A 24,323-nucleotide genomic window follows, 5' to 3' on the forward strand; every position below is an offset into this window, starting at 1 on the left:
AATTCATATTGTTCATATATATTCTCACCTTGGTTAAAGTCCCCCCTACAAGAATAATCAATGGACAAAATGCCACGGTGGCCAGAGCCAGTTTCCAACCAGACACAAAAGCGATGACAAAAGATATCAGGAACGTGGTGGTCCACTGGACAAAGGTGGCCACTTTATCTCCAATGCCATCATAGATTAGATGCATGTCCCTTCAATGTTATTGAAGAAATGTTATATTGGTATTAACATCATATTTTACAGTTGTAAGAGACTCTGTATCAACTATTGTTTAAATTATATACGTAATCTTAATTTAGTAGTCAATTTGGTAAATAGCCTCTTTCTTTTACTGTGTCCAGATTTTCATGTTATAGCACATCACATTGATATTTGTTATACAAAAGCACCTAATTAATGATTAACAAATAAAAACACTCTGCCATAACACGTGCACGATACACAATACTGTAGATGCCTGTACATGATCATAATATTGTAGTTATTTGAAGTACTGATCAGACATCTGGACACGTACATGTAAATATACCATTAAAATTACTACACTGATATTTATTTATCTTATAAAGAGCAAAAGCCACTTAGGGCCTTTTTTTGGCCCTGATAATTTCTAAAAAATCGAAACTGCTCAGGTTTTGTTGAAAATGCAGTATTTATAATTTGGACCCTTGGTGACCGTGTATCTATTGAACATGACGTAATTTTCTCTCTAGTCAATGCATTATGACATCATAAAATGCGTCATTTTTCCCATATTCTGTAAATTCCCTTAAAAATGTCCAAAAGTTGAGGTATTTTTTTTAATATTTCATATAGAGCACAACCTCTGATCCAAAATATGCAATTAAATAATGAAAGATCTGTTTCTGAAGATGACAAAACATGTTTTCATTTTTGGATCGTGGGCTGTGCTCATATTTTAATTCTTTGCTGAAGGTAGTCAAATTCGCATGTTTTCTGCAAAATTCAAGAACATTGCATCTTCTCAAAGCCTGTTTTTCAATACCTGGATTCTCAAAAAGAAATTTTGTTACAGGAAATGAAAGCACCAAGTCTCTACTTTATTTTGATATATGAAATGGGACAGAGGGTGATAGTCAATTAATTTATATAAGGACAGGGCCATTTTATGCATAAAGTGAACCTAGCTCTTTGTGATCTCTTTAGGATTTAATGTCCTAAAATCTCTTTCCTGTAAAAATTATGACCAGTCCCACTACAAAAATTCCCACCCTCACATTAAATTTCAGAAAACATTTCCTACCTACATATGTAAATGTGGCTCCATAAACCATGTATGTAAATGGATTTAAATTTTGTATTTGATGAGACTTTGAATTGTGAAAATTCTTACATTAGTTTTCGAAATCATTTTTAAATTAGTTACATTCTGATGATTTAACAAGAAATTACAAAAGAAATTAATGCAGTCTTCTAATTTTATACATTTCATGTAAAAATTCCTTAATAAAAGTGCACAAGCCCCTAACCCAAAAGGTACTTATTAATTAAATCCTGTCTTTATGATGTAATGATATTGAAAAACCTACAATACTTACTCTGAAAATCTTGTACTGAGTTCACTGCTCTCATGTGTATCGAACCACTCCATGTCCTGTCGCATTATAGAGCGAAAGAAAACCTTTCTAATGACTCGGATCTGACTCTCTGCTGACAGCGTGAAACAAAAGATGCTGCAATAGCCTAAAACAAAGGCACCTATGGCAATAAGGCTGAAGTACAGAGCATACTCCTTGGCTATGTCTAGAAGATTCAGGCTGTTTTGTAGAGCTTCTCGATCAAATAACAGAGTCTGGTTTGTATTGCTACAAAAGTTTAAAAAAGATTAAATTAAAATTCTACTCAATTCTAGTATCACTATATGTATTTTATTAACTAAAACTGCTGAATTTTTCCTCAATATGTCAGGTCAATCTGAAAAACATAAAATGGTCTTACATGTACTGATAATGAAAGGCATTCTTGAAAATGTTGAATGAAAGTACGTACATGTATGTTAATCTCAGAGATGATGAAAACTGCTCACCCCTTTTTTTTCTTCGTTAAAACTATATTTATTTTTCAAAATTTATCATAAATATTTTGTGTATATGCTAAGAAAGCGCATGATTAGTACTGTCAGGTAATGGTTTACAATTCAGACAGAGTTTCTTACCTGAAGTTTATTTTATGAGCGACATCGTACAGAATAAATGTATTTGCTAGCTCTCCATACACAAAAAAGTTGATAGGAGGGGCACAACCACTGCCCATGGCACACAGAATCCCAACGACCAATATAAACTTGTCAAAGGCACTGCCATATCGGAACTAGAAAGGAAATCAAAAAACAGAATTTTTCATTGTACATCGATCCTTTTGCATGATCAAGATATCTTTCTAAAATATATGCTTTCAACATGTTCAACTTTGTATATTCAGAAATGGCCAATATATATTTAAGGATATACCCAGATAGCAAGACTACATCGGGCCAACGTTGGTTGATGGTTGGTAGGTTGGTATAGTGTTGGCGTTGGGTGGTAAATGTTGGCCCAACATTGGCCCAATGGATGATATGTTGGCGTGAAAGCTGGTCCATCGGTGTTGGGTATGCGATGTTGGGCCAATGTTGGTCCATTGTAGTAAATGTTGGCATAAAACATGACCATTATATGTTGGGCATTTGATGTTGGCCCAACGTAGGTCCAACCAAGTAATGTTGACATGAAACACATGAAATGTGTGTTGGGCATGTAATGTTGGTCCAATGTTGGCCCAACGTAGTAAATTTTGATTATAATGAGGTATTGATATGGCTTTCAACGTTGGCCCAGCGTTGGTTCAACGGAGTGAATATTGGGATAAAATCAACTTTAATTAAATATACATGTTGGTGATCTGTTAATTACACATATTAAATTTGTATCTTTTAGAACCAATTAAGCTTCTTTCAATAGAGACATCTATCTTTCGTTAAAATATTATGAACAATGTATTATCTTAATAGCCCATTTATTAATAATTTACAGTGTGTGTGTAAATAAAAATGAAAAATTATTCCAGAACCTAATTTATGAAAATAAGATTTTTAATACTGATTTATATTTGTAATTTGTGTCCGAGACCATTGCAAATACATGTAGAAGTTTTAATTATTGTGCACAGAATATAATTTTCTAGATTCTATATTTAGCATCATGGAACTTAAAGTGCTGAATTTTAGAGCTCCAAATAATTAGGTCAGTGGTGAAATCCACTGGCTCAGCAGGTGACTGGCCGGTTTCCTAGGAAACAGGCATCCTAATCAGCTCTGTTTCGTAAACTCGGAGTGGTCACATCTTATCACTTGCAACATTGAACAAAGCATATACATGTGCGTGTCCGTTTTGAATCGCAAGACAGAGAAAATGGATTGTTTTAGCCCTTCAAATGTAAGTATAGTCGTTTTAGTTGTGATTGATTGAATTTTATCTCTGTGAAAGTTTTAACTTGAGCATAGTTTGTAAAGTTGAACAAGTTATTCAAGAATTGCAATTTTCAAAATATGCATGTACATGTATATTTACTCTTTTAGTTATAACTTATAAGTAGTAAGTGACATCATTTTTGAACGGATTAAACTGATATATTTTTCATATCATTTATAGCATCTGGTGGGGAGAAAACCCTTTGTGTTACAAGACCATTGATGTTTGGAATGTAATGGACAGTGAGTGATTTATCTCAATTATCAGTGTGAGAGAAATGGATTTTACAGACAAAGAAAAAATAACATGAACAAGAAAAAAGGAGTGAATGGTTCAGAAGTAATATGGGCAGGAGAACATTCCAAAGTTTCACCAATTTGAACACTGGGACTCTTATTCTAGAGGAATATTATATAGTGACTGAAGTGATATGGGATAGACTTAAGAAAACATTGAACTACCTTTATTTCCCTCTGTTGATTTCATTCCATAGGAGTGACAAAAAAATAGAACATTTGTTTGAGGAACAAGATAATTTACCATGCAGGATTTATTCAATCAATTGTGTTTTACTCGTAATTATGGAAATAAAAAGGTTACAGGAATTCATATTGTTGAACTAAAATAATTCAATTGCCGATCATTTGCCAACATGTTTATAGAACGTGGGGCCAACGTTGGTTCAACATTCATTCTTAGCTTTAAAAAAACATTGAACCAACATTGGGCCAACAGGAAGTTAAACGTTGGGCCATTGTTGGGCCAATGCCAGATAACCAACCATCGGATGTTGGCCCAACATCGAGCCAACATGTTGGTTGAACGTAGGGCCGATGAGCAAGATGATGTTGGGCCAACGCATAAAACTGACAGAGGGCCAACGCAATTTTCACCGTTGGGCTTGCGTTGGCCCAACGTAAGCTTGCTATCTGGGTATACACTGTGTACACATGTATCTAAATGAATGAATAAAATTTTGAGAAATCAAAAATTCCTGATTCACTTTTGTTCATTAAACCAATATGTATACATGGGTTTACAATATGTATACATCATTGGCTGAAAGGATGCCACACGATATTCATCCTTTTGTGATATAGACGGGAAAGTGCATCCACGGAATATGATATCGCATGACTCATCGTTCAGCTGATGCACCCGTTACGTAGAACGTGACATTATAATACGAGAATCATGTTTTTATCATTGTGACTTAATGACAGCCAAGTCTGTTAAGTTAAGACTGTGCCAGATTATTCAATTTGAGTGATTATATAATATAACTATTATGGACTGTGAATGGTCAATATGTGGTTATAAGGACCCATGTCAAATGATATTGACCTCACAGAAAATGGTAGCGAACTCGCAAGCTTGGATGATATCACTTTCTGTGTCTTCAATCAATATCATTTGATATTGGTCCTGATAACCACATATTGACCTACACTGAAGTCCATAATTGTATACTGTAAAAGCAGAAATATTCGTTTGGGATTTAAGGTCAGGTTTGCGACCCCCTCCAAATTTTGATCTTTTTTAATTGTACTTGTTTCATATATCAATTTATTTGGGAAGAATAGCTTCATCATTTAACATAATTTCAAAAGATATTGCCAGTCTCGTTTTTGGGTAAAAGCCGCCAAATTTGAGGTATTTTGACGTTTTACATGTTTAATTAGTTTCAATAAAGAAAATTGATTTATTTCATATTTTTTCATATTAAAACAAATAAAATGGAATGAATTATTATATTTTATGCATAATTTGTCTTAAATTTTTATTTCTGTTATTTGAAATTTAAAAATTTGGATAAAATAGAGGATTTTTCAATTTTCCTTAATAAAGTGAAACCGTTGCCATGGTAACAAAAAAGTAAAAATCACCATTTTCCATATCTACCGATTCCACGAAAATACAAAAAATTGTTAACTGGATCATTTTCATTACAATGAACTAGAAAAATATATATGTCCCCAACACCGTTTCCATGGAAACAGAGGCTATATAACGGGTTTTGTACATAAAAATCAGACTTTTTCTGCATTTTAGAAGTAAATTTTGATACGATTTTGAGAAAGTGTACTCGTCAACCTAAATTTTATCGAAAAAAATTTTTGGGTAGAAAATTGACTACAAAAATACTCCTTCAACGCTAATAAATAATCATTTCATGGAAAGACTCTTGGTATACATGTACATGTCCTACTTAAAGCACCGTTTACAATATTGATGAAATATTCAATGGAATTATGTTTCAACACCTTTTAGAAATACATGTACATTGTATTTATAAACATGCTTGAGGTGCATACATGTATTTGTTCATCTTGGTTTCTTAATATTCAGCTGTTGGAAAACAAGTTTAAACCAATAAAAACAGCAAATTTAGACCAGTAGTCGACACTTATGGTCATTGAGCAGTGAGGGATCTTTTCGTGCCAGCAAATACTGCGATCCGGGACTTCGGTTTATACGGTCTCATCTGAAGGACCGATCTCCAAGTCCGGCAGTGGAATTCGAACCCGCAATGCAAAGATCAACCCCTTCCTCCATGATTCTAGAGCAAACGCTCTAACCACTGCACCATGAGGTCGACTTTGATCAGTTCCAGATTCTGGATAAATGCAGCTGTATGTAAGAAAACAATAACACTGGATTTTAAGTTACAAATTCATATTTTAATGAATTTACAGTGCAAGTACTTCCGATATCAGTCAAATTGTATAATTCTGCAAAGTTATTGTAATACACTGTCATGAATATTGGACAAGAACATGAAAAAAATAACAATGCCATAATAACACAGATATATATTCTGTCCATTATTTATGGATATTTTGCTACAACAATTTATATGAAACTTTACAAATACTTTTTGAATGCTACATAGAAACCTGTTAAGCAGACATATACCGCCTTCAATTAATATCTCTGATGCATACATTAATTTTACTGAATTAGTCTGAATACAAATTCAAAGATGGAGAAGCAATGTACTGTAATAATCTCAGACTCTTATTTTTTACATATATAAGAAAAACAGCTTGTAAAAGAATGTTGTTGTGGAATCATTGTTTCCATGGATAACATTTATTGGGTAACCACTCTCCTCCAAATCCTGGGCCACTGGTATTGGCATATCTGGTTCCATACTTTTGCTCGATCCATTCAACTTTCTTGAACATTTATGAACTGGAATATAATGGTCTTTACTATGATAGATGGCACAGATCTTCTAAGCAAGAACTGAAGTACTTTTTCTAATTCTTTTCCAATAAATGATCCATACAGGGTTTGACATTAACTTTTATGAGTACTAGACAAGTCGGGCTACTTCCCATAATTTTTACTAGCCCTGACCATAAAATCGCTAGCCCTGACCAAACTTGGAAATATGGAAATAACGAACAAAAACGAACAGATAACGAATCTGCTAGTTGTAATCATGACAATGAAAAAAGTTTCGAGACCATACTCAATGATAAATATTTTGACAGACTGTTCTATAGGTCGCAGGCCATTGAATCGGGATTAGCGGGACATGTGAATATTATATGCCTTAAAGACCATTCACCGAACTTTAATCAAATAATTACCCTAAATATAAATAAATTAAAGAATATATTCATACCAATTGATACTGAACTGTAAAAGCTAGCTTCGATCACGACTTGTCTATTACAGCTGGGCTAAAATAGCGATAGTATCATGCGAGGAAGTTTTCTTTAAGCTGAACACGATTCTTAAAAGGAATTTGTCCACCATATTCGATTGTTCTCTCACTATTTCTGAGGGCCCCTATATAAAGCCGCTCACTTTTGTCAGTGTTCAGTGTAATCAGTCGACACAGGTATAGATGGACGTATGCTACACAACACTCGGTGGCAACAAAAAGTAACTGTGTACTTCTTCTACCGCAGGAGAGTAAGATACCAAAGAAACTTACTGCAGTTGCACAGGTCAGTAGTGCAGTATACAAACAAACACAAATACATGTAACTGCAATAGAATGTAAACAAAGGTAATGGAAGAAAACCAGCTCGAACAAGTCACCATTCCACGCCGATACCTGTGATAATAAAGCAGTCAGGTGTAGCGAATGCGAAGGGTATTACCCGGTTCTGATATCGTAGATAGTATTATCGAAAATGGTCTATTTATGAGTCGTGTTCAACTTTAAACAGAGCGATGGCTGTGTTTACAATCAAACATATAAGAAAATTTCTGTAAAATCTTTGTAGTGTATTTATTTTAAAGACTGAAATGAGGGTTAATATTTATTTCATCCACACGACCAGTCGGTCTAGTTCACGAACATTTTACACGACCGGTGTCGCATAATATTTGGTCCGCCTCTTTTAAAGGTCCGGGGGGACCTAATACGATAACATATAAGGTCCGGCCTGCCTCTATAATAAAAGGTCCGCCTTCGGTTTAATATGCAGATTTTTCTCCTTTATTGATTCAGAATTAATTTGATTTATTAATCTTTTTAAATTATTTAAGGTATAGTTGTTATAAAAGTGTCCCTCCCAGCAAAATGGAGTTCCAGGGACGTACATGTACATGTATGTACATATTGTATATATACTAAAAGGATCAAGTCTTGCGATATCTCGCTAGTTACTGGATTTCGTTAGCCAATTTTAATTAATTATATTAAATTATTTTCTAATACTATGATATATCTCGGTACAAAACCTCAAATTATCTATCAAAAATTATTCAAAATTTGATGTTAGCACTGATTAACTGTTAGCTCCTTATCGTAGTACATACCATGCATACCTCACAGATAGTGCACAAAACAAAAAATATAAAGATGCAAAGATCTGTTGATCGAGTTACCTTATGGGAAAATCATGTACGACATGTGTCTTTTATAGTTTAAGTGATATCAATATTATCATTGCAAAATAAAAAAAAATACATATATATAATACGCATACCTTCACTGGCACATTGTTCAGTATATGGTGTTCGTAAGTCCAACAATGATCATTTCATTACTGTAACAGTCTCTTTCCTAACAACGTTCGACTTCCACTTCCCAAAAAGAATTTTCATATCTTTCGAAAGATATTTCATTATATCATTAATAATAATTATGCGTAATTCTTACAATTCATATTGTACCTAACTATAAAATAATTGGAGGGTCACTGTGACAGGGACTTGTGTTACGGTGTACTAGCCTATCCCGTTGTTGTTAAAACAACATGTCTGTGCTTTGGGGGGTAGGCCTATTGTCTCACCTGACGAAACTTGAAGTCGCATATCCCCCGTGTTTTTATAACCATCGTTTCTTATCCAGTTAAAGACTAACGATTATTTCATTCTACTTGATATTACCCCGGGGTTAACACTGGTTAAGGAAGATGTGCGTTAATTGGCAAAATCAAAGTCAATCGAGTTGAACATTTTAAGGAATAACCCCCCCCCCCCCCAAATGGAAAAGATTTGAAATGGTGGTGTTGTACATTTGGTGGGTGGGGTATAGCAAAATTATGCTAATACATGTCAAATAGTTTAAAAAGTACTGATGTTGTATACTTTCCTCCCGCATTAATATTTTTTCCCGGAAAAACGAGCTTGGGTTTAAAGACCCCTCCCCCTTTTGGAAAAGGAGCCTAGCATAGGATTTTATTTCCGGAATTTTTTTTTAAATATTGTTTATTTCATTCCCTACATTTTTGTAGTTTTCATTTCTGACGTTTTAAAATTTTCATCTCTGACATTTATCATCATAAAGTACTTTTCCGGCAATGAAAACAAAATTGAAATTTCCCTTATAAAAAAAATTAAAGAATAAATCAAGAATAATTCATTGATTTCCAAATAATAAGTTCTGCTTATATTTAAAAGAATCTTATGATGATTTTATCCTCGGACACATGTAAGTGTAAGTTGTGAATTTTTGTTCATCTTTTCAAATCAAGATAATCAGACTGAATTTGAGATCAGAAAGGTTAAGACAGAATTTATGACATACAGAAACTATGTTTGAGGGAATAAAGTAATCAAAGTTGAGGGGATTCTGTTTTTCGGTGCTTTCAAACACATATAATTCAGTGGGCATTAAAATTTGGTGATCAAAAATTGATTGTTTTATTATTGAAATTATTGCATTTTATTACTAAACTTTGTATTTTTACTAGACTTAGTGTTGATTGTATTCTAAAATGAAAACAAAAAATGTCGGAAATGCAATGCAAAATTTCGGAAATGACATGCAGCGAGCTTGGAAGAAACAACCCCGGCTTTATTATCCACCATAGGAAATACTCAGTACGCTTCAGTACAGAATGTAATAGTACGATATCAGAAAAGCAGAGGGCGGACCTTTTATTATACTGCGTTTTAAGGTCCGCCCTGCCATTTTGACTAGTTTTTATTTTACGGAAATAAACCCTGTCCAAAATGTTTGCTTTCTAACAGTAAGACATCTGAATTATAGAGGGCGGACCTTTAAATATACTGACGTTACGCACGGTGTTGGTGTCACATTTGGTAACGTTATAAATGACGTTTAACGTCACGTAAACGGGACGTAAAAATTACTCATATCAATCAGCGACTTAGTAAAACTTTCATAAAGGTTTAACTGCATACTGAAGAGTTCTAATCCATATGTTTTATGAATTTAAAGTGATCTGCCCTTTTATGTAAGTTGGAATAAATGGAAATCTTCAGTAAATGACACAATTTGAAATAAAATGAAAGTAATATTGACCAAAAAAACCCTGAATACATTAATTGCATGTACGTAAACATGAGCGAATACTTCATTTTCTTTAAACATCTTTATATATTTTTTCTTGGTGAATGTTGTAGCTAGGTACTAGTACCCTTGTTGAAATTGAAGTATCTACACGTTTATATAAAAGATCTCAAAGTAAAAAAAAACGTTTTCATTAGAATTTAGAGTTCCCTTAAATCCATTTCTATGTTAAAAGTAAAAAAATAAAATAAAATAAAATGAAAAGAAACTGGAAGTTTAATGAGTGAATATGTTTATTATGTAGCGTGAAAAACGTTCATGTCAAAAACAGGCAAAACTGTTCTTTACCGTATTAATTAACTTTCTTTAAATTTGTTAAAAATACAGGTTTGAAATCAATTCTAAAAAATATTTAGATGCCATTTAATATCAATTTAGTGTGTTAACACGCACAAATCGACGCATTCCAGGATATCTTCATTTTCCTCTTCGGTTAGGTGAAGAATTTCGTTTTGTATAGATACATTTTGGCATATAAACAGTACAGATGCACTTGGAACCATGGCTACTGGGCGTTTTATTAGCTTATAGTCCAAGATTGAGTTTTCCTTTTTAGCAAAATATTTTCCGTGGATGACTGTTGACCCTGCAACAAACGATCCACCCCACTTGTCTGTTTTGGCTTTCCGTAGAGTTTTGCTCTTTGATGTGGCTTGTAAAAGATAAAAGTCATTGTCGTCATCCCCTGTGCACAGAACAGCAAACACTGTTCCTTCAGTAATAAAATCTGAGAGTGTTTCTGCCTCGGTATATTCTTCCTCAGAAATGTCAGGATCCTGATGTGTAGATTCGCTATTCGACTTCATTTTCATTTCTTTGGAAAGTCCAACTTGAGGTAAATTTTCACACTTTTCCCCTTCTAGACAACTGTCGCAGTAACACGACATATTACGTAATATGATTTTCCCGTCTTTAGATGTTTCTGCTCGATGTACGGCTCGAATTCCTTTAATTGGCTGAAAGTTCTCTTCAAACCTCGGGATTTCTTCAATATATCGAAATATTCTTCTTTTGCAGGCATGAGATCGCGGTGTCCTGAGATTAGCCTCTGCAAAATTAAATAAATCAAGCGCAGATCTTATTTGAGCTTTCCCGCGGATAACAGCCATATCAGCTTGGTTCTTAAGTAAACCTCCCGCTGCATCCTGTGGTCCTTTACCATGGCTACTTTCAAAATAATTTCGTATCATTTTCTGATATCCAAGCTCGTCAACGGAATGAACGAGATTTCCCAAACAGTTCCTGCTTTTATATTGGCTTTGACATCCGTCACAAAACTCATGCATTGTAGAGAGCGGGTAATTGATGGACTGCAAATATTCAGATATCAATTTCTGAACACATTTAACAAAATGATGGTCGTGCTTTTCGTCAGGAGAAATAAGAAAAAAATGTTCACAAATAATATAAGGGTCATCGGGGGTGCTCGATACACCGTCAACTTCTAAAATAGCATGTCTATAAATCAGTGAAATGTGAATGGAAACCTCAGTTCGTTGAAAATAGTTTGACTGGATTTCAATCTGCTCACTACATCGGTAGTTTTCCGAGAAATCATGAACTGTTAAACATTCGTTTTCCGGTAAGTTTTCGGCAAGATTTTTCAGCTGATCCGTTTGCCATTTGGCCCTGAAATGATGACCTGGGAAAAACCCCAACACCTTCTTAAAATACTTTATCATCTCACCGGACTTTGTTATTTTGTCTACCAATGTCAGTTTCTTCTTGGTGCCATTTTTTGTTTTGATGTCAACATACTCGAATTTTTTCCAGTTTACATCTGGCGAATCGTCACACATATCTAATTCAGCGTCACAAAATTTCAGCAAATGAACACCGCATTTTTCACAGCTTCTTTCTAAACAGTCTTTCAAATGTAAATTTCCATCCTCCGTATGGCACATCGTATCTTCACATAATTCCGAAATTGTTTTGTAAACCTTAAATGTGTTTTCGTCCAGCAACCCATCGTTTGCCAACTGATTTCTACGTGCCTTGAAAGCGTTGAACAAAAACTTGCTCTCTAGATGATACCTGCAGCAGCATGTTGTTCTATCCTTTTTCCTTGCAGATCGGACAAAATATGGCTTACATTTTTCAATTGTTCTCTGTGAAATCTGAATTTCAGGATAATGTTGGTTAAAAGACATGAACAGTTCACTCTGTGTTTTTTCTAGAATTTGAATAGCATGGCTACAGTAAGTTTTTGGACCTATTCGGACACGCTTGACATCAGTTTTATTTCCAGTGTGCCGCGAATTTTCAGGTAGACACCAAAAATCATATACTGTTTTTTGAACTTCTTCAGTTAGTTTATCTGACCTTGTTTTCCTTTTTGTAAACTCAAAGGATGATTGTTCTGAATGCAAAACTCGTTGTCGGATTCGAACACCCTTTGAGATCCTTCTAACTGGCATTCCGAGTTTTCTCGCAAGGTCAACTTTGGCCCTCGATTTTTGAACTAATGGTCCTGATACAGATGCAGCTAGAATGTCGACGACTTCCCGCGACTTATCACTCCTCTTAAATTTCACCGAATTAAGAAAGATTTCACATCCTGTATAACCGATTCATTCATTTCCAATTCTTTGCGTTCTTCCGGTGATGGTACAACCTTTCTACGCTGTAGTTCCTTAACCGTGGGTGATTTCTTTGAGGACAAGTACGCCTTTACAATTGCAATACGTTTTAGAGGTGTCCTAGGAAGAGCTTCCTTTAACTTTCTTATTGCACGGGATTTGCTCATTTTATTTTGAAATATTTGTTGTTCCTCTTGTGTGAGCGGAAGATTGTGTTGCTTGAGTATTTTTTTCTTTTCTCGCCATCGTCTTTGTTTCTCTGTGTTTTTCTTGCGTTTTTCTTCCTTCTTTAATTTCTCTTGAATCTGTTTACTCTTAAGGACTGCCCTACTTTTCCGCTTTCTTTCTGTAGCTTGTTGTCTTTTTTCACGTTCTTCCTCTTTTTTCCGAGCAAGCCTCTCTCTCTGCTGCCTCTTCTTTACAGCAGCTATAGATTGAGACAACTCCTTTGCTGGTCTCAATAATTTTTGTTTTTGTTTCCATTTTCTCTTTTGTTCTCTGCGTATTTCCTCTCTCTTTTCTTTGATCGTTGAGCAATTTGACATACCTGTACCAATATATGATACAAATTTTATAATTTATATGTAAACTAATATATTAAGGAACGATAAAAATAGTTATCATACAATATATCTATACATATGTCATCCAATAAGGAATGAAATTTGAATTTATTATTGAATGTTTCATAGACAACATAATGGCTGGGGGTCCTCTTTTAGGTACATGTGAAACAATATCATTTAAGATTACCCCACCCCCCAACAAGGGGAAAAATAAGGAATACTTTTAGATCAATTTTGTTTAGAGCCAAGAAGATTAAATTTACCAAATATGTTTAGAAAAAAAATAAGGGTTTTTTTATTCTTTTTTTTTTAATTCTTTAAAAAAAAAAATGTAATCCTTAATTTTAATGTATAATATCTATGCTATCCAATCCAAAGAGCCGTAGGCACACCTGTCGCGGATTAAAATGGGGTCTCTGAGGAGACTTCACCCCGAAATATTTTAATGTAAAAGACTGAATAAAAGAGAGAGAGAAACTATTTTCTTCCCTTTACTAATGCATGTTTTTGAATGATAATAATATACTTTATTTCCAAAACATTTTTTGTTCTCGTCGAATTTTTCTGTCCTAAAAATTGTCTTAATTTGATACTTTTTACCCCCCTCCCTAAACTTTTTAAAGCCGATTCTGCATCTCTGTATATCGTACTGAATCGAACGGGACGGGAGCGTTGCTAGCAATTCAACATTGATAACACCATTTCTTTTTCTTAAAACACACTGAAGAATTAGTATATAGGCCTTAGTTTTGTCGACATGAAAAATTGCGCTGGTATGCATAATATATTGTTGTTTTAAATTGATTACCTTTTAATGAAAGCTATACATGTATTTCTTTGATTCGCTCCCTTCATATTGTCTATGACAACTGTATACAATAACCCCTTATAAACTGTTCATTTGCCACAATTCAGCAAAAACATACATTTATATCTAATGTAATCAAATTCATATTTGATTTAGATAGCAGAAATTTTCGGTATTTGAATTCAATTTGCCGACGGTAATTGGCAATATAAAAAAAAAATATACATACCACGTATTGTTCCGATTTTTTAAAATTTAAAGTTTGTCCCATATCGTTATCTGTTTATAATCATACTGTATACGTAACATGTGCGTCATTCCAAGGGCGGATCCAGAGGAGTGGTCAGAACCCCCCACCCACCCACCACCACCACCTCCATCTTTTTGCAGACAAAACTACACTTGAGAAATGAACAAAAGCCTTCATAAAAATTAGTATGTACTGATGAATTGTAAGTCTTAAAACTTTCCCATGTCTCCCAAAGAGGAAAAGGAAATGTAAATGGGATGTAGACTGTAAAAACTGTCTAAGCAGTCAGGTTGTGAATTCCCTCTACCCCCCCCCCCTCCCCCTTTCATTTTGTGCATCCCCTCCATTTACAATTTTCTGGGTTTAACAATGAATGTGTTGATGTGTCTTAATTAAGGTGAATCTAAACCGTGAACATCTGCGCTTTTTTGTCGCGAGACGTCATAAGTGCAGATCACGTCAAAATCCTGTAGATAGACAAATTAGTAGAACAATTAAACTTCTTCATTAATTCATTGAATATCATTTCTGTTGCAAAACAAAGGAACAGGAAAGTCTAATATGGGTATAATTTTTAGAGAATAAAGAGTTTTTTTGAAAACTTATCAAGTGTTTGAAATAATTGTTTTCAAAGAGTACGAGTTCGGTACCATAGCATTTAAAATCACAGAAAAAACATTAGAAACACTGTCGAGGACATTTGAGTAGACAGAGATTCAGTTAGAATTTCGTATCATATTTTGAGACAAAAAACGTTTTGGAACCAATTAATAAAAAGCATAGTAGGAGATTATAGACCATGAGTAAAATAATAGGAATTGAAATATAAATAAGTCTTATAAACTTGGACTAAATAGGGCTAGTTTATATTATGAGACGCCATGAAACCGTGAAAGATTTCCTGTGACGGACAAGTAAAAACATGCGAAATTCCACATGAGCTATTTTTATGCATTGAAATTCATAAAATAATGTTTAAGCAGATCCTTGATACACTCCTTTCAGAATTAAATTGCATATTTTTTCTGAAATTTATACGACGGACTAAAAAAATCAAACAGTAAGGATTATATGGAATCACAATGTTTAAAAAAAAACATAACGTGACATAGGGGTTTTATATGATATGAGTTTCAAATAAATGCTAAAACGTTTGAAAAGGATTTAAAAATGAACCTAAAATTTTTCAAGAACTCTTGTAAGCATCTGTTTTTGATAGATATTTGTGTAAATCAAATTTCCAGTACTTTAAAAATATACAACACATCTCCATAAACACCCTTACCTGATCAAACTTTGAATTTATCCCCTCTTTTTTTTCCGAAGTCTACCTTCTATCTTCATGCGTTAAAGGGCGTATTCACTCAGATCTAACGATTTTTACGTCAAATTACTTATGATGTCATAAAGACGATGCTTTTTCCCGCCGACTGATATAAAAACTATCAATATTACAATTTTATAAATCGCTCATATATGTATTACAATTTTGAGTATATGCCTCAAACGTTACCAGTCTACATGTGTGTCTATGCATAAATATCAAAGGTATTAATATCTTAATGTAGATAAAATAAAAAATAATGACATATTTCCGAGTTTCAAAAGATTTTCTAATTTATTTTGAAGCAAAGTACTCAAGAGGTATTATTTATTTACACAATTATAGAGTAATGCATGCCGATATTCTCATTAGAAGGAAAATCAATTCAAAGCGTCACCAACACCGTGCGTAACGTCACTGCGTTTTAAGGTCCGCCCTGTCTCTTTCTCTAGTTTGTATGCTACGAAAATAAACCCTGTTCAAAATTTTCGCCTTGTAACAGTACAATATCTGAAATACAGAGGGCGGACCTTTTATTATACTGCGTTTTAAGGTTCGCCCTGCCTCTTTCTCTAGTTTTTATGCTACGAAAATAAACCCTGTTCAAAATTTTCACCTTTTAATAGTAAGATATCTGAAATATAGAGGGCGGACCTTTTATTATAATGCGTAAAATTCTACACGGGAGATCACTCTCAATCAAGCTCCAGACAGCTCAGTATTACTCCATATCATTATTCGCAGGGAAAGTAGTTCCCGGAGAGTATGACTCTCAGTCATACTCCATACAGTGTCAATTCTCCAGGGCTACTTGGTATGGAGTTGTAGCGTAACGTAATACTGAGCTGTCTGCAGCTTGGACTCTCATGATGGAAAATCCCATGAATTACCTTTTTTTCTCCGGATAACCGTAAGTTGCCACTTTCCATAAATGAATAAAATAAATAATCATAAATAATCAGCGTTTTATAAAAGAAATATATTTTTGATTTAAAACTAGACTGAAACGCTTCTAGTCGACATCACGAAAATGTACATATCATGTAGCTTGAAATGGGAAATGTGACGCACGCTTGACTACGTCCCCAGAAACAGTCAGTCAGTATATTTCTGGGTGCATTGGGGGGGGGGGGGGTTTATTCCACAAATTAATGTAGAAAATAGAAATTCTTTGATACGCAAAAAAAGGAAGAGGATCAACTGATGTTCCCTCCCCCTTCCCCCGTTCATACAGACGTGAGATACATAAATGACTTGTATATAGAACTGGACATTCAACTTTGCCCAAAATGCTTCATGTCAGTAATAAAAGAAAATATTTTCCAATAATGATTTCAAATTTTAATCGGTCATGCAATACAGCCTGCTAGATTATCCCACAGTCTGTCTATTATACATGTAGTCACAGTAAAATGTGTAATTTCTTTTTCTTTCTTTTTCTTTTGGCAAAAAAAAAAAAATACAAAAATGAAACATTATTTCATATGTAGTTCATTATGACGAGGAAGAGTAATATTTTTATAAGAAAGAATTGAATCCAAACCATGATTATACTTTAAATCTGATGTATATGTCTTCAACATTGAGTTACCTGTTTTAAGCTTTAACATTACATGTATTTTGTTTCTGCAGTAAATATAGATCGAATACAACATTAGGCTATATATTACCCTATCCACAAATAAAGGGCAAAATATTATAAACTGAAAACAAGTTAATTGTTAAAACTAAAGGGAAGCATATACATACTTTTATTTTTTATTGGTCTTAGTATTAAACTCTACACTTGGAATAAGAAATTTCTTTAAATATTGTAATAAAAATAGACTATATATAATTATATATATTAGAATTTTGATGTGTACGCATGAATATCATAACAGTATTATAATTTGTTCTTCAGCATAATTTATTAAAATAGAGAATTCATATCTATTGGTTTAAAGCAAACACATGACCATTACATTGTCATTGCTATCTGCCGCGGGCTCTACCTGCGGGTACCTGTCAGGTATACTTCACACCCCCATTGTTTTATTGCCTATACACACCGGCAGATTTCACACCTTTAATCGTCCTAATTTACATAAAGCAAATGCTGGGGAAAAACAAACACAAATCCAATAAATGCGACATTTTTTTTAAATCATTGCCCTAAACAGTATTGCTAAAAGCACACTAAACATGGAGTAGCAATTCCTGCCCTAAGAGATACATTGTACAAAAAAATAAACACAACAGCAAGGGTTAATCCTTAATCTTTCTCCATATGATGTAAACAAACTCTCTTTAATTTTATGTGTTTAAGTCAAGATTAAAACATTTTTGCACCACCCGGACCTTTAAACTAAGGCGGACCTTTTCTTATACGGGCCGGACCTTTTCTTATAAAAGGCGGACCTTATATGTTATCGTATTAGGTCCCCCCGGACCTTTAAACGAGGCGGACCAAATATTATGCGACACCGGACCACTCATTTACTAGACTGGGTCGGTCGGACGTGGCTTAGTGTCAAACCCTGCCATATAAATCTGAAATTGTGTGTTCATTTTCAAATAATGAAAGGAATGAAAAAAAGATAAAATGAATGAATTTCCAACATCCTCACTTTATAACTAATAATGGTACAACTATTATTAAAAAAATGTATACATTTCTATAGATTGAATTGAATAAATGCAATGATATAAGCCTGATGAGTTTATTTTGTAAAACACACCCTAAGATTATTCATAAATAGTCATGCATAATCTGGATTTTTTTAATTTAAAAAATGAGATATTAATAAAAATAGAACTTCATTTACAGAAAGTATTCCCAGGCCCTCATTAAAACAATTCATTCTAATTAAATCTATCCACACGGCCGTAGGAACTGGGGGGGGGGGGGGAGGTTTGCCCTCCCCCCAAATAATTTTGCATATATATAGAATACTATAGAAAACATAGCTACTACATCGCTCTCCCAAACTGAAAATGTTTGGGTTTTGTTGTACACCCCCCCCCCCCCATACACACACACACCCCAAACTGAAATTGCTTCCTACGGGCCTGATCCACATTATACTAATGTATCACTTGGTGAGGAAAAAAAAATACAAACTACTCTAGAAAAGCTCACCTGTACCAACCTGTACCAGCTGTCTCTATAAGCCCGCATCAAAGGTTACTTCAAACTTAAACAAAAAATAAATAAAAATGATAAAATAAAAATTGAAAAAAAGACTTGTATTTACATGTACATGTACCAACTAACCATGTATTTATTTTGAAAGAACCAAAATTCAGAGTAGGACAATCAACTGAGCTTAGCAGTTAGCAATCAGTAAAACTTATTAATCAATACTGGAACATATATCTAGCCAGTGCATATTAGGAAACGTTTTGAAAATATCTTGATACTGAGCCCAAGACTTTATAACTTTAACCCCCCCCCCTCTTTTTAACCTACTTTTAAATCCTCTGAGATTATAAAAGTTTATGATAAAATTCATACTAAAATCTATCTAGGGAGAAAATCCATGTGCAGCATATTAAATATTACTTTGTATGTTTTGACTAAAAGAGAAGAACATTTATTTGTTTATATACTGCATTCAAGACAGATATTTTTTTTAATGGATTTGGGCTCCAGACCTTTTTTTCAATAAGAACTAATTTTCAGTGAAAAAAAAAATAATGTGTCAATCAATAATTCAAACTATTTCATTAAAAAAAATGATGAAATGCTTTCCTGATTTAATAAAAAAAAAATTGAGAGAGAGAGAGAGAGAGTGAGAGATTTTTTTTTAAAAAAAGTTGGATGACAACTTTTTAAACATTGTGGGATTTCAGTCACATACACCTAATCCGAGATTCGCTGCACATGTTGTAATACATGTATAAACAGATAAAAGCAGGATTTAAAGTCAGAGGAATCTCGGATTAACATGCACCCTGATCTGTTCATTCATTATTGTTTATGTCCGTTTAGGTCATTGACAACTTTCCGTAATTCGTTGTTGTAATACGAGATTATGAACTACAAATACTTAAAATTAACAGTTAAATAATTACCTGTCTGATGCAACTGTAGATATCAAACTGTCAAATGATCCGTGACTTCTCTTCTCTGTTCGGAGTGCATACTGCATAGACCATGCAGAGTGTAACACTAACAGGATATCGATGCTCCCACATCTATTCTTTCTTTCGTTCGTGATGTCATTTAACATGTTTAAGTGAAGCGGTGAAGTGCGTGATTTACAATTCATCTGATTCTTTGCTCCTGCTGACTTGAATAACTATGCAACTTGCGCAGTTCCGTATTGAAAATAAACTTACTATAGTCCTCTTTTATTGGGTCATCAATCGTGCATCACGCTAAACGCCTTACATTTGTCCGCTAGAAATGTCCGCTAAATTCTTCCGAGATTCCTGCACTTTTAAATTGTTATATGATTTCTTTGTGTGTTCCCATCATCATGTTCATGTCTCATGTCATGTGTTTGACAGACGAAATTCATTAGCGATTGAATGCTTAGTATATTGCTTGTTTAAATTTCACCGGTTTCAAACGCTTAAGTGATTCATAAGAGTTATCTCCCTGTAATTGCATTTGTTTATTTCGTTGTCAATAATTTTCAACGAAATAAAATCCAACACGAAATTTTTATATGACTATATACAGAATAGGGTTATTTTCGAAACAACGAATTTTAATGCCCACGAAACCTTCTTAGACGACAAATCAACAAAATTTTATCCCCATGAAAATTTGTGCTTCTACAGTATTATCTTATAAGAAATTTGATAAAATCTTTGGAAATTTCATCACTCAAGCCATATTAATTTTCATACAATCCTCACTTCAGCAAAACCCACTTGCTGGTTAGCAAGATTATGGGTCCAGGTTTAAAAATATTCAACAAAAACTATTTCTTCCTTTCTGAATTTTTTTTACATCATTATGTAACAATTCACATTCAATAGAAAGCTCGAAAATTTTTGTAGGTTTAAAAATATTCAACAGAAACTATTTTCTCCTTTCTGATTTTTTTTTCATCATTATGTAACAACTGACATTAAAAAAAAAGTTCAACGTTTTCCAATAACGCAGATAATTTTACTGCTTCTGTGTGACTGTGCATCAATGTAGCTCTCATCAGGGTGGTTGTGTTTTGTGTCAATGATTTAAGACCTACCAGCTGAAAGAATCCAATGTGTTGTGTTTTCTCCTTCCCACTGCTCTTTTTGACTGTCTTCACCTCAACATCAGGGTTAATGGTTACTTTGTTCTGGCCTCTCTCTGGTTCAGGAATACCCTTCTCCCGATGCCCATTTACAGCATGTCCATTTTGCATTGACAAACCATTGGGATTCACCATTTTTTCAGTGTTCATGATGACATCATTGGTTGTCAATGTAGACATTTGTGTATCTTGCCTCTCCATCATGAACTGACTGACACACAGTTTAGATGTAGCCTACACAGATGAAAATTTTTCTTAATTAAATCTGTGAAATCAGTTGTTCATAAAATGTAGGAGGTCCTCTTCAAAATTTTCCTCTATAAACATGGCAGATTTCTTTTTAATAAAGTCTTGACCACAATTCAATTTATTTTCACTTTTTAAAAATCTTTAAATCGATTGATTTTCCTCCCTCAATAGATGAATATAGCAAATTCCACTGTAGACAAATGAATGCATATAAATCCTCTTTATCAGGGACACAAGGCTTATTGCTGCTAACACTTCAAGGTCTTACTTCGATGATTCCTGTAAAATAAGGAATGATATATAAATGCTGAGAGGGTCTTAAATTCTTCAAATATAACATTATACGATCTCTGCTTTTCCATTTCACATCTTCAAATGATAAGCAAATGACAAGACTGACGCATGTGTAGTAGATTGAACAATCTTAACATTCATAAGTCATAAAATGTTAAATTATTTTTTTTTTCCATATTTAAGGAAGAGATTGCAAGGGTACATGAAAAAAATCCGCTCTATGAATTTTTCTCATTTTTACATATAATTTGCCTTACGTTAATGGTATCATAATATGAAAATTTCAACCATGGTCATCAGGGTTAAAAGGAAGATATGGTTGCCATGGTAACCACCGTTTTTCAATATTTTGATATTTATGTAGTGAATTTTTAATTATGCCATACAGGTATCAAAATTGAAACAAATTAAATAATTTTCACCAGATATTAAATAATATGCTTTATATTCATCGGAAATAAAAATTGTATCGGAAACTATTGATAGATGTATTAATGCCACAGTTGCTGTGGGGAGTAGTCATTGTAAATTTTCAGTAATATTTTCACCCCAAGAGCAGTTTTCAACGTCTTGACAAAAAATTGCCCAATGAATTTTCCTAAAATTAATACATTTTGTAACAATTATTCTAAGTGACTTACGGTTAAAATATGAAGTGGGGTCATCACATTCTTTTTTAAGCTACATGCATTTCAATACCCGCCCCCCTTCCTAAAATATTAAAAGATTTCATAAATTTTAATCTGATGGTTTGTTGCTGAACCTTTAATATGCATAATCTGTTAAAAACTATAGAAAATATGTATAGATTAATAAATATTTTTTCCTGAAAATCTTGTAGTGGTTGCTCATTTTATACGTAGAGCAGAATGATATAAGTATAATGTACACAAAAAACAACAATATGCATATTTTTTTTATTTCCCTATCTCCGAAATATTCATTCCGTTAATATATAATAAATACGTAGATGTATATACATTCTAAACCAGTGCACAGTGGTCTAAGGGCCAAATTGTTCATGCTCTGAACACTCATCGAGTTCTCTGCACTGTGACTTGGAATCGGAAAGGGGGGGGGGAGTCACTTGAATACATTGAATGAATAGGTTATTTCAGAGAACTTGTACCTGCAATATATACCGTATATAAAAATCCTAACTATTATCTTATTTGACAAAGTTTATGATTTGCTATTTAATATTTACATTTTGCAAATATTTTTCCTTCAGATTCATTGCAAGTTAGAAAATAATTCATTTTTTCATGAACAAGGTAAGCCTACATATCTCCATTGTGACGCCATAATGCCACACTTGACGTCAAAACTATAGTGCAAACTGTTTTGTTTCAATGACATTTATAAATTTGCGCTTCATGCTCACGCGGTTCATTAAATATGCTGAGGTGAAACGTCTTTGTTTATGTCCTCGTGAATTTTAAAAAATCAAATTCATTTTTCAAATATATTCCCGTGAGCATGAAGAGTTGAAATGTTTTTTTTTTTATATAAATGTAATATGCTCAAAATAATTTTCTCTCTCTGGTATACCTGGTACCTCCGTAGTACCTCGATTGTCAGAATTAACCTCTTTTAGTTTCGTCTGTCATTCTTACACGTGTTTTTTGCTAGATTTGTGAAAACTTGCAAAAAGAAACTTTTTTTCTGTCAGAAGAAGTGTGTTAAATTTCAATTTTTTACAAAATACGACGAATAAAACATTTTACCACAACAATTAAATGTTTACGCAATAATGTGCCGACGATTCAATGTTTGCATGGTCGATGTAAGAGTTGAAATGCTAGAGAAGATCTTACAGAGGAAAACAATTTCCTCTGCGATATTTTTAAAAATACGTTCATGTCCAGCATGCGGCCTCAAACTGGTCTATATACACGTATATATGAAAATCGCATTCATTTATCTGTCGATCCATATAGGCCTATATTCATTATAATCACTGAGAAAATCACGCCGTCTGAAGCTTCTAGGAAATGAATATCGATTCATAGATGTAGATCCTATAGGAAAGAAACCGATCTCAAATAAAATTCTAATATTTTAAATAAAACTAGAGGACATAAAGATTCAGATATGAATTAAATTTATTCATGAAATAGATTTCAGTGTTCAGAACTACGACAAAAGATAGACGTGCCGAAACGAAAAAAAAAACACAGGGATAAAAAAAAGTCTGCGTCGACGCTCACCAACACTCTGCAACATCACATCTTTATATTATTCTTTCTCTGCTTTAAAAATATTGCCACGAAGATCTTTTGTCATGGGCGTAATCATAATCACGCTCCTTATTCAGCTGTTATTCCGGAAATGGTTACCGTAAATCTTCTTTTTTTAAACATCACATGAGTCGATCACGTGACGCCTTGCTTCCTTAAACACTAGTCTGTATCATCCAGACGTTTGCGTTTACCTCCGAGGTAAACGCAAACGTCTGGATGATACAGACTACCTTAAACACATAATCCAACTTGCCATCAGTGAATTTTCCTATCAATTTATTAACATTTAAAAAAAAAATCATTAACAACTTTTGCTATCAGCATGATCAGTGTTTGACATCTTTCTGCAACATAATATTATATTGAATATATTTAATATGATTTCTGAACACAAAAAATCCAAATTAAAAATTAATGGGAAAAAATTTGCTTATTTAGATATCAAGCCCACTTAATCTTATCCTACAGTATGTTCAATGAAGCTTGATCTGTGGTGCCGTGCACCTGTGCACCTGT

The 24,323-nt window shown here is 33.6% G+C and overlaps 2 protein-coding genes across 2 annotated transcripts in view; both read right to left on the minus strand.

Annotated features, from left to right (window-relative positions):
- LOC133194114 (ATP-dependent translocase ABCB1-like) overlaps window positions 1–21,222 on the minus strand; it is a 39,435-nt gene extending 18,213 nt beyond the window's left edge. Inside the window, exons 1-4 of the mRNA XM_061330087.1 lie at window positions 20,974–21,222; window positions 2,186–2,340; window positions 1,569–1,835; window positions 29–200 (exon numbers count right to left, since the gene is read on the minus strand). Coding sequence (XP_061186071.1) covers window positions 29–200; window positions 1,569–1,835; window positions 2,186–2,340; window positions 20,974–21,222 — 843 coding nt within the window. The remainder of the gene's footprint in view (window positions 1–28; window positions 201–1,568; window positions 1,836–2,185; window positions 2,341–20,973) is intronic.
- LOC133193861 (uncharacterized) lies at window positions 12,794–13,387 on the minus strand. The gene has a single exon (XM_061329780.1). It carries the CDS (start codon window positions 13,385–13,387, stop codon window positions 12,794–12,796), a length of 594 nt encoding a protein of 197 aa, XP_061185764.1.
- Window positions 21,223–24,323: the final 3,101 nt, after the last annotated feature.

This window comes from Saccostrea echinata, unplaced genomic scaffold (genome assembly GCF_033153115.1).
Source record: "Saccostrea echinata isolate AGI-Se365-2 ecotype Australia unplaced genomic scaffold, CSIRO_AGI_Sech_v1 ptg000028l, whole genome shotgun sequence".
NCBI lineage: Eukaryota > Metazoa > Mollusca > Bivalvia > Ostreida > Ostreidae > Saccostrea > Saccostrea echinata.

Excerpts from the sequence above, each read along its gene's own strand:
- LOC133193861 (XM_061329780.1), bottom strand. The coding sequence starts at position 13,387 with ATGTCAAATTGCTCAACGATCAAAGAAAAGAGAGAGGAAATACGCAGA.